This window comes from Lissotriton vulgaris, chromosome 2_1 (genome assembly GCF_964263255.1).
Source record: "Lissotriton vulgaris chromosome 2_1, aLisVul1.2, whole genome shotgun sequence".
Taxonomy (NCBI): Eukaryota; Metazoa; Chordata; class Amphibia; order Caudata; family Salamandridae; genus Lissotriton; species Lissotriton vulgaris.
Genome location: NC_141687.1, coordinates 1,692,164,855 through 1,692,180,991, shown reverse-complemented (window position 1 = coordinate 1,692,180,991; position 16,137 = coordinate 1,692,164,855). Strand labels below are relative to the sequence as shown.

The 16,137-nt window shown below is 44.0% G+C and overlaps 1 protein-coding gene across 1 annotated transcript in view; it reads right to left on the bottom strand.

Moving 5' to 3' along the window:
- The window catches only part of LOC147733112 (uromodulin-like), a 584,922-nt gene that overhangs the window by 423,755 nt on the left and 145,030 nt on the right, over nucleotides 1-16,137 (bottom strand). Inside the window, exons 7-8 of the mRNA XM_086955813.1 lie at nucleotides 10,681-10,923; nucleotides 9,017-9,176 (exon numbers count right to left, since the gene is read on the bottom strand). Coding sequence (XP_086811939.1) covers nucleotides 9,017-9,176; nucleotides 10,681-10,923 — 403 coding nt within the window. The remainder of the gene's footprint in view (nucleotides 1-9,016; nucleotides 9,177-10,680; nucleotides 10,924-16,137) is intronic.

Sequence of the window (16,137 nt, the reverse complement as noted above, 5' to 3'; positions counted from 1 at the left end):
TTATGCATGTTTCTACATGTTCTGAGCTACTGCAGCAATTTGTTTTAAAAAGCTGACTTGTATTGAACTGTTTCTAATGATGTGTTTAATTTTGCACTACAGGTTTTATTTGTATTCTTCATGTTTGCCAAAATGTTCATTCTTTCATATGAAAGAGCTACACACGAAGGTTTTAAGTGGTTTGTGGGAAAGGTGACAGTGTACATATATTATATGGGATAAAGTATCCCCCAGCGCACATGATAATGATATTGCAAGTCCCATGGGAGTTCCATAGCCTTATAAAGGAACTTGGGCGTCGGAGACATTCCTCTAAATGATTATGGAATTCCTCGGTGAATTGCAATATCCTTATAAGGGGTACTTTATTGGTTATATAAAAGGCTACTTGTGATGCTACATAGGTGCTTAACTGTAAAAACCTATTTCAGTTGAGTTGTGATGTCACAAAGCCTACTGCCAGAGCCAGCAGCTGAGGGGAAATGCAGGTCAGGTCACTGAGCTTAATAGAGTGACTGTTTAAAAAGTGATAACAAAAATGTGCTTTTCTTTCTTCTGCTCTGTTTAACTAGCTGTGCAGTAGCATGCAGCAAGAAGATATTAATCGCAACTTGTTGGTTTGCAATTCTTAAGTAATTACAGAAAAGTTAGAATCTTTATGCATGTTTGTACACATTCTGACTATCACTGAATAAACTTTCCTGCTGCCACAAAGTTGTATAATGGGTAGTAGGTGAACTGGCGCTTTGTGGAGCCTTCCCACGGGAAATGCACACTCCACCAGGGTCACTATCCCACCCTCCTCCTATCTCCAGAAAGGTTTGAAAAAATGTGTTTCATAAAATTGTCTGTATTATAAAAAATATTATTGGTTGGAAATGTAAAATGGAATCCCACACAGGCTCAGGAATATTACGTGTATATAACTTCTATGAAGATTTCAATGAGGAACAATCAATATTATAAGTAGCTTTTACTTAAGTAAAAGTGTTTGTACGTATTGCTGTTTTATTTAATTGGAAGTGTTTCTTTGCAGACCTAGGCCCATGGATTTGTCAGTAGAAGGGGAGTTGTCACACTATCATGCCTAGATCGAAAATAAGATAGTTTTGATATCTTTCCTGTATATGCAGAAATTCAGATGAAGCTTGTGTCAGAACTATGAGTCAAGGATTTGGATGTTTTTGCCATTGTAAGGGCTATATAGCATTATGGCAGATTTTAAAGGCAGGTTTCCTTGTTCCATATGACTCTGTTCTAGATATAGAGAACAGGATCTGGAAGCACATAGGCGGTTAGGCCCGGAGTTAAGAGAAGCTAACCCAGACCCTGTTACAGTGAATGGGTCCAGAACTAATGAAGGTGTTAAGTTATGGTATGTTATGTTAGGTACCTTTGTAGAGCACACTAATCACTCATGAGGGTGTCCAGGTGGTTGATCAGGTGAGTGGGGGAAAGACCCCTGCCTCGTTATTCAAAGAGACAGGTTTTCAGGCTTTTCCAGAACTCAAGAAGTGAGGGAGAGGTCCTAATGTGCATTGGGAGACTTTCCCAAATTTTGGGTGCGATGTAGGAGGAGTGACCTCCTGCCTTGTTTTTGTGAATGCAGGGGGTGTATGTGAGATTGAGGTAGAGCTTAGATGTGTTGTCGGCTGATGAAAGTGCATGAGGTTGTTGGTCCTATGTTGTGATGACCTTTGTAAATGTGTGAGTGAGTAGTTTGAATTGGATATGTCTGTGAATGTCCAGCCAATGAAGATCCTTAGCTGCAGTGTAATGTGGGTGCAGAGTGGATGGTCTAGTATAAGTGTTGTGGGGGTGTTTTAGACGCTCTGGAGTCTTTGTAGGAGTTGCTAGGAGATTTCAACATGCAGTGCCCTTTCACAGTCAAGCCTGCCTGTGATAAGTGCTCGGGTGTTGGTCTGTCTGGTCTTCTGAGGAGCCACTTGAAATTCTTACGTGGCATGCATAGGACGTGGAAGCAGGAGGTGCTCTCTGCATTGACTCTTGACATCATGGAGAATTTGTCATCTAAGATAATTCCCATGTTTCTAGCATGGTCTGTGGCACTGGTGCTGGCGACCACCATGTGGCGTCCCGTGGGAGGTCCTGTTACCGAAAATCATGACTTCCATCTTATTGGAATTGAGCTTCAGGCAGTTTGTTCACATGCTGTCTGCTACTATGGTCATGCAGTTGGTGATGTTAATTCTGGAGGTGGTAGTCTTGTCTGTCAAGGAGAGAATTAATTGGCATATGGGATGATGGAGAGGCCTCAAGATCCAATAATGCTTGCTAGCGGGGCTCATGTAAATGTTGAAAAGGGTGGGGCTGATGGAAGATGCCTTGAGGACTCTGTAGACCAGTCTCTTGGTTTCTAATGTGAATGGTGGCATACTGATGGGAATAAAGGAGCAGATCCAATGGAGTGTAGGTCCTTGGATGCCTATATCGTGGAGTCTTCTGATCAGAGTGCAGTGGGAGATGATGTTGAAGGCAGTAAATAGGTTGAGTAGGATGAGGACTGCTGTTTCTCCGTGGTCTAGGATGGTCCTAATGTTTTTGGTGGCTTAAATGAGTACTGTTTCAGTGCAGTGGTTATTTTGGAATACAGATTGGGTGTGTTCCAGTGGATGGTGGGCCTCAAGGTGAGTTGAGAGTTATTTGTTGATAGCCTTCTCCATCACTTTGACTGGGTACAGGAGCAGATATATTAGACATAATTTTGGGTGGGCTGATGTTTTTTAGAGGACAACGTTGAATTCCATGTATTTCCAGTCATCCAGGAATATTGCAGATCCGATGTATGTGTTAATGATGTGGGAGAGGAAGGTGCTTATTGGGGAAGTTCCTAAGTTGTAGATGTAGTGAGGACATGCATCCATTGGGGCGCCTCAGTGGATGGTCCGCATGATTGATGCTGTGTTTATTCAATCAGGTTGATCTCTTGGTTAGTGATTGGTAGTTTCGCATTGAGGTCGGCAGAGCCTTTTGTTGTGGGAAGATGCTGCACATAATGGAGATTTTGCTAGGGAAGAAGTTTATTAGGTCATAGCAGATTTCTTGTGAGGGGAGGATGTTGTTGACACTCGTGGAGGGTGAGGTGTAGTCCTTCCTTGATTGAGAAGATTTATTTGTTACTGTTGGAGCTTCCTTCCATGCGTTAAGCTAGGCACGTTTCTTGGTGTCACGTAGTTGCTGGTGGTGGTGTCTGAGAGCAGTCCTGTATGTGGATTTGTTGGTGGTTTAGTGACTGGTTCAACTTCTCAATTACCTGTCTAGTTGTTTGCAATGTCGTTTTGATTCTCAGTGGGCTCTGTGTACCAGTTGGCTTGTTTGTTGGATCATGTTTGGTTTGTTGGGTTTGATGGGTGCATGGGACTCTGCGCAGTTCCTGGTCCATATAATGAGTTTGTGATATGCTTTTCGAAGTCATTCATGTGGTTCAGTTGATCTGTAGTGCGGGCACCGAGCCAGTCTGCTTTGAGGATTTTGCTCGAGCTGCAGCTTGTGAGGCTGGTGCTGCTAGGGGCGTTGATTTGAGGTGTGTCGATCTTGAAGTGGATTATGAAGTGGTCGGTCTATGTAAGCAGCAGGGTGGCTATGTATTTTATGCTGTCACTAGTGGTGAAGATGGTACCAGTGTATGTCCTGCATTTTGTGTGGGAGCAGTGACGAGCTGGGTAAGGCCGATGTTGCTCAGGCTTGTGAAGAGTGCAGTGGAACTTTGGTCAGACCTGTCTTCTGGGTGGAAGTTGAGGTTGCCGAGCACTAAATAGGCTCTGGAGTTGATGGTGAGTGGGAGAACAAATTCGGTGATGAGATTAGTAAAGGTGGTTTGCAGTCCAGGTGGTCAGTAGGCAAGGGTCCAGGGCAGGGTGAAGTTATCAGAGACATTTAGTTTGAAGTGTTGGTGTTCCATGAATGTGGTAGCAGTTTCAAAGGAGGTCGAGCACTTGGTGGATTCCTCAAAGATGATTGCGGATCTCCTCGAGGATTATGGTTGCAATGCCATCATGCTACCCTGTAGCCTGTATGCTTTGCCATGGCGATACTGGGCGCTAACAGATTTACAGGTGTCTGTGATGTTTACGTTAATGTAGGGGAGATGCTTGGAGGTAACACCAAACGTCAAGTGTTACACTGAGAAGAAAAAAGCACCCTCTCCGCTCCTTCACCCCCTCTCCACTATTCCCCTTCCTCTGTCAGTTTTTCTTCTGGGTTTCCCTTTTAGGGATTACTTGGGCTCCCACCAACTCCCCCCCAGCAATGTGCTAGCGATAAAAATGCTACGTTCAATATACACAGATTAATAATTGAAAGTTTATGAGGTCAAGAGATTTTTTGTATTTTGTGCAAGAAATGTGTGGAATGGACGCGTATGCTTTATTTGTTAGACTAAGACAAGATAGTTAAAGTTTAATGTTGCTACTGAAATAAGTGAAGGGAGATGATCCCAAAAGGGAGTTACTGCACAGTATATATTGACTGTCAGGTGGCTGATATATGATGATGTGCAATGTGCTGCAATCTGATTGTATTATTTGATTTCAAAACAGAAAATATAATAAAGAGCAATAGGAAAAAAAACAATAGTTGACAGACCTGTATGTTGGATGCTGTGTGTGGTCTGCTAAATGAGTAATGCATCTACATCAAATAGTCCTTATCGGTTTTCTTAAAAAGTTTGATTTATTCCAGGATAAATGTTCCAGACCAAATTTGCCCTGGAAGAAAACCACCCTTGGCAGTATTGACAACCAAATCACTGTCTGGAAAGATGTTTGGGGTTGCCTTCAACCACCTTAGACATTTTCCTATTTTATAGCACCTTAAGATATGGGGAACTTTCCATGGTGTAGTATTAGGACTATATTGTGTGATATTCCATTCTATTCTACACATTTATGTAGCATGAAAATCTCTCAAAATGATATACTGGCACTAGTGAATCCTCAATGAGAAAGCAGAAGACTACGATAAAAAAAAGAATCAACTGCGAAAAGCCAGGTTGTTTGGACTTCTGGTAGACAAGATGATTGGAGATGAGTCAGAACTTATATGCAATTGTAGCACATGATAGCAAGTTAGGTGAAAGCTCATTCCCCCAATCTTTGACAGCAAAAGTGAGGAATCAGAAATAGACAAAGAGCGGCTGATCTGGGATCTCCAGCAGGAGCATAAGGGACTAATTTGGTTCAGAGGTAAAGGGAACAAGAATTATAAAAGGCCGAATGAACCACTCAAAGGGTCTTGAAGAGGATACTGGATGAGATGGGAAGCCAGTGAAGTGTAGCCATGTAAAGAGAAATTGCTGAACTATGGGGAAGAAAAATAATTGGGTTTATGTGCATGTTCTGAATTATTTGAATTCTGGAAATATATTTCTTGAAATACATTTTAGAGTGTGTCTCAGTAGCCCAGCATAGACGGAATTAAGGTCTACAGTACTCCCTCTCAGTGAAAGTTATGAATGGAAACATTTGTCAAAGGACATATGGTTGATGGAAAAATTCAGAAGAGACTTTGCTGACCTCAGTAGTCAGAAAAAGATCTTTGCCAATTCATAATCCCAGAGTGCGGGCTTTCAAAATTGGAATAGGTGATCAATCAAGGTTCTCAGGCCACAACTTATGGAACCAAAGTATGGTCCATGTTCCCCACAGATGAATTTCAGTCATATCTGCTTTGCGCATAAAAAACATTCAAGAAACAACATACAAAGGACAGTTATGAAAATTCAGTTTATTGCGTTTAGAGAGTCATTGAGTCTAAACAGAATGTGGGTGTTGTCCGATTTGTCACGAATAATATAGACAATAGCACAAAATGAGTTGTGCTAAGGCGGAGTCCTCAACATTATATAGCTTAAAGAGGAGCTCTTTGCTTGGGTTCTCTGAAGTTGGAATGGCAGGAGGAAAGTAGAAAGTCTGAGTCATAGTGAAAGGAAGAGATCCATGACAGAGCCTTGACCTGTATTTCGACCTGAGGAAGATGTGAGATCAGAATTTTATGTGCAGAGAGTTCAAATAAGACCAAGGCTATTGATTGGCTATGGTCCACTTTAATACGTATGAATTCCAGAATGGAAATTAGGGTACTCTCGGTACAGTGAAAAGGATGAAAGCCTGACTGGCCAGGGTCAAAATTGGGATTAGCTTCCAGAAAAGAAGAGAGGTGAGTAATTATTTACTTTTCAAAACATTTTGACTGGGAGGGAGAGAAGGGAAATAGGGTGGCACTTACTGAGAAAGGTGGCATTTGCAGAAGAATTTTTAAGCAGCGGTAATACCTATATTTGTCTGTTCTGAACCAAAAAAGAAGTGTTCTATTGCTTAAGGAAATCTCTTCTATGATGAACATTTAAAAAAAATATATATTACAAGTACGAAAACAGATAAGTAGTGATGACTAGGTCTAGCGTCTTAGTGAACGTTTACATCCACTCTAGAAAGAAGATCATGAAACTCTATGGTCACTGGTAGGAATCCCAGCAGATCTACTCAGCTGTTCATCCTTCTGAGATTAATAAAATGAGTATAATCGAATTGGGTAAAAATCAAAATCTGTCAACAGTATAGGCACCTACTGCTCATTTAATAGGCCTCAGGTGTTATGTAAGGCCGTCCTTGGGGATTTGAATACATGAATGCTTAGATTAATAAGTTCCTGACTTGCACCACTATTAATATTATAATTAGTTACCTGTGATATAGGAAACCATTTTTCAGAGAAAATAGCTCTTGTTTTTTTTCACACAGGCCGTAGTATAATGTGGATCTCTAAGAATAGCACATTTTTGGGGTAAGAAATGGGAATATTTTGAATAAATATGAAATAGGTTTTTGACAATGGGCACCACCTGGACTTATGCAACTGTGGGAAAAACATTTCCCCAAAATTTAGACACCCCAAAATGTGTATCTGACTGAAACCTCCCACATTTATTGGATCAGAGAGGGTGTTCAACCTCAGCTTCATGAGGCAACGTATTAAAAAGTCAGAAAATTATTTAAAGCCCCAAAGGTCAGCAAAATCATTAAGACATTGGGCAGCATCTCTAGTAAAATAGGTATGTCTTCTGAAATGTCTCTCAACCCAGAATCAAGGGTTTTTTTTTGCACATTTTTCAAATCAACAGTTCTGCAGTTTCATCGTGGTGCGAAGAAATGTATAATTTCTTCAGTAAATCGGAGCACATAGAAAATAAACCGCATATTTACTTAGCATCTAAGCAGTACTTTTATGCATAATTATTCTGAACCCTCTGTGCTAATGTCATCTGGAGATGTTCTAACCAAATAAGGAACTGTGAGCTTCATTCATTAAGGAAAACCTACACTTTAGTGTAAGTTTACTATTTGTATATTCGCAAACTATGGGGCCAATCATGATGGTGGTCGGACGAGCATTTGGATGGCCACCGTTGCAGTAACAGAACCAACCGGTATTCTGTGATCCCACCTGTCAAATTAGGATCCGACCGCCATGTATGAGGTTTGAAACATGTCTATTTGTATTGAGGGTTATGCTGCGGCCCTAAAATGGTCCGCAGCCTAAGCCCAAATGCAAAGGGGCATGTTTTCAGACATCCCTGCCCCCTGTGGCAGGTACCATGCGGTGTCCGCCACTCGATGGAGGGAGGTTTGAGGGCCCTTAGCTGAGGGCCACGGGGACAGGGGCTGTGCTAAGGGGCCCAAAAAAGCCTTTCCTCAGCCTTTTCACGTTGGAAGAATCAGCATGAAATGGCTGACGGAAAGGTGGATCGTATTCCCTACGGCAGTGCCTGATAAGGCACCACCTATATTAGGGGGAATGCGATCAGAGCGACCACATGACGGGCTCCTTAAGCCTGTCCTAAGCTGTCTATCAGTCCCTGGGCCAATGCGGCCTGATCAACCACATCCTAATGGGGCGATCTGACTGTGGTTAGAGATGTCGGTGGGACTGACGGCACAAAGGTGTTGGTCCCACCGACATCATAATCGGCCCCTATGAGTTAATCGTAAGTTTACAATTGCAGGGCCTCTACAATCATGGCGGAGAATTCTGGCCATGAAAATATAGGCCAGTCCCCGAATCTAGGTCACTTTAAAATACTCAGATAGCCTCCATAAAATTCATTCTAGTTTTAGCCAATGTTGATGGACCAATGCAGGTTCAAATGTACACCTGTCTCATAATTATAATAATAATATAATTTTCACAAAATATCATTTGGGCTGGCTGGAATAATAGCTTTATTTTGAGAGACATTAATGATGCTTTGAATATCTCTTACTTTTATGTTGTTGTTTCCGGAGGCCATGCCCATGCTCCCTATTGTATACTCTGGCTATAATCAATAAATAAACGTAGGTGTCTGGGTAAATCGGGAAACTGCTGAGAGGGTGGCAAAACGTAACAAAGGCTGGGAAAGCGGGCAGTAGGAGTCAATTGAGGATGTCTAAGGAGTAAACGACTCTCAGAAGTTGAAGTTACTGAAGAAACTGCAGAGAGGGAAGGAAGGTCAGAGATCTTCTCCAGAATGACAGTGATCTTATCAGCAGAGCCCTACTCAAAAACTCTGTACCAGCCACTGTTCCCATCCTCCTTCCTCCTAGTACACTGTTGGATCAGAAGGTCTTAAGAGTAACTCCCTGCTGGCGCCCTCTTTCCAGCACACATTGTCAGGGACAGAAGGACCATGCAGCACACCCCTGCCTCTATGCACTTTATGGGCCTGGTGGTCCCAACATTCCTGTCTCTATGTTTGCCTTTCTGTTGCTTCCACAAAACCTGTCTTGACTGTGATGTAAGCTTGCGTTGCTGCTGCTGCTTGTGGTGTACTTGTGTGTGATGAAAGCGTGCATTGCTGCTTCTAGTGCTGCATCTGCTCTTTGTATGTTTGTTGAAAGAAGCAAAAACTTAATTCCTCTTCAGGCCACTGCGTTCCTGTACTCACCCTGGCACCTCCCCACTTGCCGCTTTGGGAGCTTATTTTAATTCCTTTTCTGTATCAACTCCGGTCACTTACCCCGCAGGTGTCTGGTGTTGTCTTCTTGCACAGGGATATATCACAGCTCATGTACACTGCAGACTGGCCTTGAAAGGCAAAGGTCTCTATCTTAAACATAACTTCCAGAGAATCGCCGTTGTGGATAATCTGTACGTTCACATCCTCCGTCACTGGACAACTGTAAAGAAAAGAGGGCGTGGAGTTAGATTTCACAGACTTAGACTGCGTTTAATGTCACAGTCAAGTCACCACTAGAGTCTTGCTGTGCATGTGTCGGAGCCCACCAAGAGCACCTTCCTGGTGAGATGTACTCATTGCGCCACCAGCGAGTGAGACCGGTCCTCAACTGTTGCCACCTGTTCATTTTTTCCCCCAATCAGCCACCCGTGTTGATACGTAAGAAGCCACGCAAAGGTTTGGAGCGGTTTTTAGAAGAAAAAAAAATACTCACCTGTCTGTGACTCCATTAAAATCAGTTGGGGACAGTTAGACTGGTCACTGTTGAGACTGCACTCTAAGGAGTGTGAGAGACTGACAAACGAGTGAGACTATTCCAAGGTGCGAGGTTAACACAAAACCAGGGAGGTTGTGTGTTAATAAGTGAGCTTAAATTTAGTGAGTGAGGCAGTGCTCTAAGGTGCTAGACTCGCTGATAATGAGGACTAGCACTTGAATGTAGCTTGGGGAATGCACATTCCCACTGACTTCACCCCTTTATCTACACCACCTGCTGAAGTTCACCCGTGAGTAATTATGTCCCATTAAAATGTAATGTGTATATCAGTCTGAATAAGTCTCATACAAATGGCAAGTGGCAGAGACAGCTCTTGTCCAGACTAAAGGCACACAACAAATTTGGTGTGTTTCGACTTTCTTTATTTGATGTTTATACTAAGCTGTGAGGTGTCAATCCTGAATATCGACACCGCAATATTGGTGGCGCAAAATATCAAGAACAAAATATCGAAAATAAAATATTGACAGGTAAGTAAGTCTAGATTTTCTATACCTAACTCCACATATATGTACGTTGTGTATATATATATTCGCCGCTCGCGTGTGGAGGTTTGAAGTTTACGTATATATATATATATATATATATATATATATATATATATATATATATATATATATATATATATATATATATATATACATATGGTGTGTAGATGCTAGTAGAAGTTAGTAATTGTACATCTACACTTCCTTATATGCACAACCTTACGATATTTTGTCCCTCGGTATTCTGTCCTCAATATTCTGATATGACAATATTCTTGGAGTTGATATTTAGCAGTAGAGTCTCTTCGTGAAACTCTCCACTCACATTAGAAGCCACTTTAGCCACATATGATTATCTGGGGACAGGGTAATAGTTTATTGAACTGGCCACACTACCAGAGAAAGCCTTCTGCTCTCAACACCAAGAATGTCACGTGAACACCTCACATAGGACTCGTACTCTGCAACAGTGACTGGCATTTCACCCCTACACTATTACTACTGAATGGCCTGCTCTCTTTGATTCATCCACATTTGCTGCCGGTGATCACGGTGTCCTTTTATTTGCTTCCTGTATTCAGAATGTTTTAGGGTCCACATTTCTTCATACACAAGTTATGAAAAGGCTACAAGAAGGAAGTGAGAGAAAGACACAGCAATGCTTAGAATGATCCACCTACCCGTTTGATATTAACACCACACCGGGTTCAGCGGGGTTGCTGCTGGGGGAGGCAACGCACTTGTCTGCTCTCAACGAAAACACATCTGCATCTGAGAAAGTAGTGGAGATGCCAATGTAGAGCGGCTCTCCCACCGTCAGTTCATCGTCTACTGTGTACGGATCAGTAAAGGCCTCAGTCAGGAAGGCAGCCATGGTCACGTCGATGGGTCCTGAGCCATTCACTGATGGGAGAGTCACTGTGCTGCATGAACCAAAAAAACATCACGGTAAGTACATTATTATTATTAATTATTAAGCGCATGGCTACCCTGAGGCATCCCAGCGCTGACGGCAAAATAGGCGTAGGGAGGCGGCTACTAAATAATGCTCTGGAAAAGCCAAGTTTTAGGACACTTCTGGAAGGTGAGGTGAGATGTCTCTAAGTGCAGATTGAGGGGGAGGGAGTACATGAGAGTAATTGCACACCTCAGAAATATATGTACACTTCATTTGAAACCTCAATGGATATAAACTCAGAATGTTATTAGCTTGACATCTCCATCTAGGTCTAGGAGCTTGAGGATAACCTACAGGAGACTAGTGACTACACATACTGTGGAAGTGATGCAGGTGGCACCTAAGAGAACAGGAGCGGTTGCTTAAGACATGCTGGCATTAATTATAACTGAAGGGAAGAAGAGACACACATCTGAGGAATAAAGGGGCTGCATCCTGCTAAATAAAATTCATCAAACGGAAAGCCTGACATTTATGCAGCTTCTTGACGTTGAACCAACATTGATCAGTCTAAAATATCACAGTTTTTCACCATAATGTGTAAACAAGCCTACATAAGAATAGTTGCTTAACCCGTTGAGTGCTGATGACGGAGCCGCTCCGTCATCAGCTACGGGTGACCTGTGCTGATGACGGAGCGGTTCCGTCATGGCCCACTCGGCGCGCCTGCACGCCGCGAATTTCGCGCCTGCGCTGATGTTCTATTGAGCGGGGTGGGCCATGACGGAACCGCTCCGTCACAAGCACAGGTCAACCGACGCTGGTGACGGAGCGGTTCCGTCACCAGCATGCGGCCGCCCCGCCCCCTTAGCACTGCGGCGGAATAGCCGCCGCAGTGAAGGCGTTAAAGTAGCATTACACTCAGGACTTGTTTTGTATTAATGTTGGTGTATTAGTGCCACTAGGAGCAAACAATTGCATTGGTACTGTAAAAGGCGTGCAAGAATTGATTCTACACATTTTAAAAAACGTTTCCTTGCAGTGGACGTCGGTCTAATGATGGAAAGCCAATTATGTTTCAGGGTAAAAATACTTAATAAAAAGCTCTACTTTAACATCTTGATCGTTCAGGACAAGAACCGGCTGTGTATGTCGATCATGCTCCTCAAACATACACAAGTGTAGAGACAACCTGCAACCTGTAACTTTAAATGTAAAATTAAAAAAATGCACACAAAAACACCGATGCCAATGGTTTTACTACTGCCAGTGTGCAAACATTAAAATCTGTGAAACACTAAAATAAAGCGGCATACTGGCTTTCTGTATTTTTCATGCAACAATTTGCTTTGGCGTCATAAGGATGGTAATTTCCTGGTCTAATAGTGTCCAGATGTATGCCCTTTGATCGCTAGTGTCTTCCTGTGAAGGTCAATGCATCTTTTGCGTAAATAGTAGGAGTACATTTAGGGGCATATTATCAAGGACAGGCGATACATTATCGCCGCTTTTTTCGGCAGGAAACTGCCGAGAAATGTGAACACATCTAACATGGGCTTGGATTGGAATTCATAGAGCATATTATCAAGGCCATTATCGCCGCTTTATCGGCAGTTTCCTGCCGATAAAAGCGGCGATAATGTATCGCCTGTCCTTGATAATATGCCCCTTAGTGCTTGCCAATAGAGCCTTGTGAAAGAGCTGGAGTTGGTTGCACTGCTCACCAGTGTGCTCACCGGAGTGAACTCTTCTCAGGGGTGTAGCTTACTCAATGATGTTAGGGTGTGTGAGGCTGAAATTTACCAGCAAGAAATGAGGTGCACCCACTTGAAATCGACAGGGCACGCTTGCGCTGGTGAGAAATGTAGCAGTACATCTATTCTGCTTAATTGGTTGCATAGTCGATTTAAAATATCTTATGGCGTTAAGGCACCTGGGGTAGAGATCTTTGTGTGTCCCATAAATGCTGGCGAAAAATAATGGTAAGATATCTTTGGAGGGTACCGCATTTGCTGGAGAGACCCGCGTTTTCTCTTTTCCTAGCTTTGAGTCAAAGTAGTGTAGTGGGTTAATGTACCTCATGCAAAGCACATGGTCTAACAAGAAGATGCCAGATTTTTTTAAATTTAATGTAATTAGGTAAGCACATTTTTGCTTTTAACACGGAGATCCTTTTGTTACTCGCAGTTCATAAACTGCAATCCTTCTACTGTAGCACAGTGAGCTAGATGGGTCTCCTACACCTTGTAACTCTCATGTCTTATGTAACACATTTTGTATATTGATTTACACATTTATAGGATTTGTTGTCAATGTATTTTATGCACGTGTGATGTAAGGAGCTCTAACATCTCGCGTTGGGATAAGTAGCGCTATAAAAGAAAAAACAAAATAATAGTATTTAAATTGTTAGTCGTTTAAAGACTGGAACAGATCACCACATCTGACATTCTTACAGTGTATGCCTATATCTTATATTCATGGATCGAAGAACGTAAAAAACATGCCTCTCAAGTATTTGTGAAGTGATAACAAGCTGTGTGCCTTTGTTTCACTTCCTTTGCATTTGCATGTAGGTGTGAGGCTCAGATAGCTCCCAGTCAGAATAGTGGAAAGAAAGGAAGCCTGATGGCCAAAGCTGGGGTCGAAAAATGAAAGCTCTCTAGCCGCCTGCACGTTGCTGCTTGAAACGAACGCAGATAACCTGCAGGGGCTGCTGAATGCGCCCATGTGTCTGAATGTTACACAAAGACAAGTTCAACGTATTTCAGTGGGGCCCACTTCTTGCAGGGCAGACGGTGTTCACCCTGTATAAATACTGGGTGGAAGCTGTGTACCACGACTTTTGCCCTGTAGCCAACGTGAAGAACAATCTCATTGTGTGAGGAGGGGGTGAGGCCTTGAAGGGGGTGGGTCCTCATGCCGAAAAGTACCTACGAGGCACTTTGAACCCCACCCCGCCTCCAAGACCCCTCCTCCCACAAAAAAAGCTTACAAAGGCTGCTGCCAATGCCCTGGGGTGTTTTCACACCTCTTAATGGACGTTGGCAGTTCAAAGCCTCAGAAAAAGAGCTGGAAAACACTATCTACAGTGGCTTTCAGCTTGCTTTCCGTGCCACCGTGTGATATCAGCTCCTCATCGTGAGAACGTGTGATGGGAGCCAATATGGTGTGTCACACAGAGGCACCGTGTGAGTTGGCAGGTATGTGTCTGTGTTAAGTTTGAGGCAGATGGATTTCATCTAGGTGACAAATTCGGTCATGCACGTTTTGTTCGACATAAGTTGGCAGGGTATGCTCAGACGTGAGTCCCTTGCTAACTTTGCCACTGGATTCAAGCAAGCCAGGCTGAAGACGGCTGGATATGCCAGAAACCGGTCCTCGGAAGCTTGTTTCCGGTCCAGGGAAGACATGGCTTGGCAGTTCGGGCTGGACTCCCATGAGGCACAGGGTCAGACTGATTTGCATATAGCCATGCCTAAACTGGGGTGGCAGAGTGGGCTAAAGAACGGTGATGGATTAAACCCAGATCTTTTGACTGGGTGTGAGTGTTTGAATGATTCAGATGCTCTGTCCATCACCACCCCCTTTTGTACCGCTTTTGGCCGCCATAAGTGTGGCAGGGTATGCTCAGACGTGAGACCCTTGCTCACTTTGCCACTGGATTCAAGCAAGCCGGGCTGAAGACGGCTGGAATGCCAGAAAACGGTCCTCGGAAGCTTGTTTCCGGTCCAGGGAAGACATGGCTTGGCAGTTCGGGCTGGACTGTTCCCATGAGGCACAGGGTCAGACTGATTTGCATATAGCCATGTCTGAACTGGGGTGGCAGAGTGGGCTAAAGAACGGTGATGGATTACACCCAGATCTTTTGACTGGGTGTGAGTGCTTGATTGATTCAGATGCTCCGTCATCACCACCCCCTTTTGTACCGCTTTTGGCCGCCATAAGTTTGGCAGGGTATGCTCAGACGTGAGTCCCTTGCTCACTTTGCCACTGGATTCAAGCAAGCCGGGCTGAAGACGGCTGGAATGCCAGAAACCGGTCCTCGGAAGCTTGTTTCCGGGCCAGGGAAGACATGGCTTGGCAGTTCGGGCTGGACTGTTCCCATGAGGCACAGGGTCATACTGATTTGCATATAGCCATGTCTGAACTGGGGTGGCAGACTGGGATAAAGAACGGTGATGGATTAAACCCAGATCTTTTGACTGGGTGTGAGTGTTTGATTGATTCAGATGCTCCGTCCATCACCACCCCCTTTTGTACCGCTTTTGGCCGCCATAAGTGTGGCAGGGTATGCTCAGACGTGAGTTCCTTGCTCACTTTGCCACTGGATTCAAGCAAGCCGGGCTGAAGACGGTTGGAATGCCAGAAACAGGTCCTCGGAAGCTTGTTTCCGGTCCAGGGAAGACATGGCTTGGCAGTTCGGGCTGGACTGTTCCCATGAGGCACAGGGTCAGACTGATTTGCGTATAGCCATGTCTGAACTGGGGTGGCAGAGTGGGCTAAAGAACGGTGATGGAGGAAACCCGGATCTTTTGACTGGGTGCGAGTGTTTGATTGATTCAGATGCTCCGTCCATCACCACCCCCTATTGTACCGCTTTAGGCCGCCATAAGTTTGGCAGGGTATGCTCAGACGTGAGTCCCTTGCTCACTTTGCCAATGGATTCAAGCAAGCCGGGCTGAAGACGGCTGGAATGCCAGAAACCGGTCCTCGGAAGCTTGTTTCCGGTCCAGGGAAGACATGGTTTGGCAGTTCGGGCTGGACTGTTCCCATGAGGCACAGGGTCAGACTGATTTGCATATAGCCATGTCTGAACTGGGGTGGCAGAGTGGGCTAAAGAACGGTGATGGATTAAACCCAGATCTTTTGACTGGGTGTGAGTGTTTGATTGATTCAGATGCTCCGTCAATCACCACTCCCTTTTGTACCACTTTTGGCCGCCATAAGTGTGGCAGGGTATGCTCAGATGTGAGTCCCTTGCTCACTTTGCCACTGGATTCAAGCAAGCCGGGCTGAAGACGGCTGGAATGCCAGAAACCGGTCCTCGGAAGCTTTTTTCAGGTCCAGGGAAGACATGGCTTGGCAGTTCGGGCTGGACTGTTCCCATGAGGCACAGGGTCAGACTGATTTGCAAATAGCCATGTCTAAACTGGGGTGGCAGAGTGGGCTAAAGAATGGTGATGGATTAAACCCAGATCTTTTGACTGGGTGTGAGTGTTTGATTGATTCAGATGCT